General features: G+C 46.4%; 1 protein-coding gene across 2 annotated transcripts in view; it reads left to right on the top strand.

Moving 5' to 3' along the window:
* Nucleotides 1–3,172, top strand: part of NSMCE2 (non-SMC element 2, MMS21 homolog (S. cerevisiae)) — a 271,887-nt gene extending 268,715 nt beyond the window's left edge. The window contains exon 8 of one of the 2 annotated variants that reach the window (XM_011977285.1): nucleotides 2,818–3,172. In XM_011977285.1, coding sequence (XP_011832675.1) covers nucleotides 2,818–2,932 — 115 coding nt within the window. In that variant the 3' untranslated portion in view covers nucleotides 2,933–3,172. The remainder of the gene's footprint in view (nucleotides 1–2,817) is intronic. The other variant, XM_011977286.1, reaches the window with a different exon arrangement.
* Nucleotides 3,173–3,590: the final 418 nt, after the last annotated feature.

Below are 3,590 nucleotides of genomic sequence, written 5' to 3'. Positions count from 1 at the left end.
GAAAAAGAAAGGAAAGAAAAAGAGGAAGGAAGAGGAGGAAGAAGAAGAGAGGAGAGGGGGAGGGAAGGGAATGGAAGGGGAGGGGAGGGGAGGGGATAATTCACTTTGAGACTTCACAGCATAGGGGGACAGGCTAGGGAAAAATACAGATTTTTAAACTAGTGTAAAACATTTCTCCAACTTTGCCCTAATGCAAAGCCAAATCATCAAAATGATGCATACCTGGGCCAAATCACCCTGATCCTCTTTCATATAATTGCCTTTCTGTAATTATGATTTAACACATCATGCACCTGAGTATATAGGGCTTTTTTTTTTTGAGACAGAGTCTCACTCTGTTGCCCAGGCTGGAGTGCAATGGTGCGATCTCGGCTCACCACAACCTCCACCTCCCGGGTTCAAGCGATTCTCCTGCCTCAGCCTCCCGAGTAACTGGGATTACAGGCACCTGCCACCACGCCCAGTTAATTTTTGTATTTTTAGTAAAGATGGGGTTTCACCGTGTTGGCCAGGCTGGTCTCAAACTCCTGAGCTCATGTGATCCACCTGCCTCGGCCTCCCAAAGTGCTGAAATTACAGGTGTGAGCCACCGTGCCTGGCCATATTTTAATATTTTAAAAATAAATATTGTTATTAAGCATATTATTTATTTCATTGATTAATGCCCCTCTAATGTAAAGACTCCTTGATCCACAGATCAGGGCCAAGAAATACTTTCTCTTTCATGTTGGACTGTTGGGCTTCCTACCACTAGACAAATTGGAGTTCCCATGACCAACTTTCTTTCCTTCTCTTTTGCATCTTTAGTGTGGTTTGCATATTTGTTGTTTTTGGTCTTAATATCCTGTGCTTTATGGAGAGCTGTTTCAGATCACTGGGTCAGAGCTCTGTGTGGACAGGAACCATATATTTGTATTTCACAGTTGCATGCTTAGAACCTAGCACAGGACTGATCCCTAGAAGAATCAATTAAGGCATGAATGGGTACATGCCTGTGTTGGATATATGCAAGGTAGAAATAGATCCAGAACTTTAAAACTTCTTGGAAGAATGATGATGAGGGAACACATGATAGTCACGGGATCAGGAAGGCAATTAACATCATTGAGCACTGTGTTGCCTGTCACCTTGGGAAATAGGGGTTCTCTCCCCATTTTAAATCAGAGGCAAGAGAGGCTCAAGAAGGTTATTGTGAATTGCCTGTGGTCTCATAACTAGCAAATAAGTGATAGAGAGACAATTCAGACCTAGGTTAGCTTGACTCCAAACATTGGGCCTCTAATCTACCAAAATTTGGTTCACTTTGAGAACCAGATTCTTTGAGAAGAAATAGGTGATGTCATCCAGCCCACTGCCCTCAGAGAAGATCACATGGAAGCAGAGCCGTGGCTGGTTTCCACCCCTTTCTGGGTGACTCACACTGATGTCTTCAGCTGCAACCTTTCCACTGAGTCTCAGTGGTCCACTCAGTCTCTCCTGCGAGAGCTACTGGGCATCCGTTCCAGAGGAAACAGATACCAACCAGGACTGTGGCTCTGTGCTGCAGCCTATTTTGCCCCATCATTTCCCACTGTGATAAAGGGCACTACCAGTCACTGATCTGCCCAGATGAAGCTGGCTTCTTCCCTTTCCCTTACACTCCACAGCCGCTCCGTTGACAAGTCCTACAGGTTCTATGATGGTCAAGCGTGTCCTGAAGCTGATCGCCATGCCACCCTCGACCAAGCTGCCCTCACCTCTCTCCTGTACCCTGCGGGATCCCCCACGCTATTTTCCCTGCCCCTCTCTTACCTCCCTGCTTTGTGTTCTCCATAAGCAGCCAGAGTAACATTTTCCAGATGTAAACCAAACACACCCCTCCCCCATCTCAAAAACTTCCAGTGTTTTATCTTCATATTTAAAATAAAATCCAATCTAGGCGGTGGCTCATACCTGTAATCCCAGTACTTTGGGAGGCCAAGGGAGGTGGATCACTTGAGGTCAGGAGTTTGAGACCAGCCTGGCCAACATGGTGAAACCCCGTGTCTACTGAAAATACACAAAATTAGCCAGGCATTGTGGCAGGCGCCTGTAATCCCAGCAACTCGGGAGGCTGAGGCAGGAGAATCACTTGAACCCAAGAGGCAGAGGTTGCAGCGAGCCAAGATCACGCCACTGCACCCCAGCCTGGGTGAAAGAGTGAGACTCTGTCTCAAAATAAATAAATTAAATTAAATAAAATCCAAAGCCCCATTGGCCCACTGACCTCACTTCCAACTGCTCTCCCTCTTGTCTGGGTCGCTTCAGCCACATAGAGCTTGCTCTCACTCCAGGGCACCAAGCTGGACGTCCTCCGCACTGCACTCGCTACTGCTTTAGCCCGGACCACATGCAGACTTGTTCCCATGCTTCATTCTGGGTCCTGCCCAAGATGAGATGTGTTTGGTGAGGCATGCCCTGAGTCCAGCCAAAGCAGCCAAAGCAACCATGGCCCCAGCACTGTCTCTTCTTGACCCTGCTTCGTTGCCCTCATAGCCCATAAGGTGACCTGAACTTACAGCAAGCATTTATTTGGTTCGCTAGTGGTAGCCCGTCTTCCTCATTAGAAAGTTAGCTCTTAATAAGGTAGGCACTACTCACATATCGCTTGTGTCCCCAGCATCTGGACAGGACCTGGCTCAGGTAGGGACTCAGCGAATCAATGAATGAAGGCACCTTGGTCCTGACTTTAACACTTTTCCTTTTTCGTTAGAAGTCTTACTTAAACACTTGAGTGTAAAAGAAGTTTCTGCTTAAGGCAGTAAAGGGGACTAACTTGATGTTCTTTCTCCCTTGCAGTTGCCCTAAAATTGGCTGTAGCCACACAAATGTAAGAAAGTCAGATCTCATCCAGGATGAAGCACTTAGAAGGGCGATTGAGAACCACAACAAGAGAATACATCATTCCGAATAGGAAAAGCCACCTGCCCGCAGGGACACCAGCAGCCTACCTCCTACCTCAGCCGTCTGTTGAGAGCAGTGCTGGCCCCAGCAGTTAGGGACTGGCTGCATAGCATACTTGTTTGGGGTAAAACTTGATGCTTTTATGTGTGCTTGAAAACATTTTTCTAAGTTACACAACAGAAATGCAAGCATATTGTTTATTTTTAAGTGTTCTATAATGTTAAATAAAACTTTGATCATCTGCAGTGTCCTCCCTGCACGCCTCCTGATGTAGGGATTGTTCCAGAGGTGCAGGCTTTTCCATTTCAAGGACATCAGATTGATTTTTATAATAGTTTTGGCTAAAGAATGTTTTTCAGCCAGGTGCAGTGGCTCATACCTGTAATCCCACCACTTTGGGAAGCCAAGGTGGGCAGATCAGTTGAGGTCAGGAGTTCGAGACCAGCCTGGGCAACATGGTGAAACTCCGTCTTTACCAAAAATACAAAAATTAGCCAGGTGTGGTGGTGCGCACCTGTAATCCTAGCTACTCAGGAGGCTGAGGCAGGAGAATCAGTTGAACCCAGGAGGTGGAGATTGCAATGAGCCAAGATCACACCACTGCACTCCAGCCTGAGCAACAGAGCAAGACTCTATCTCAAAGTAAATAAATAAATAAATAAATAAAT

The sequence above is a fragment of the Mandrillus leucophaeus genome, unplaced genomic scaffold (assembly GCF_000951045.1).
Source record: "Mandrillus leucophaeus isolate KB7577 unplaced genomic scaffold, Mleu.le_1.0 Scaffold177, whole genome shotgun sequence".
Classification (NCBI taxonomy): domain Eukaryota; kingdom Metazoa; phylum Chordata; class Mammalia; order Primates; family Cercopithecidae; genus Mandrillus; species Mandrillus leucophaeus.
The sequence above is the reverse complement of the archived record's forward strand: the minus strand, read 5'-3'. Positions and strand labels throughout refer to the sequence as shown.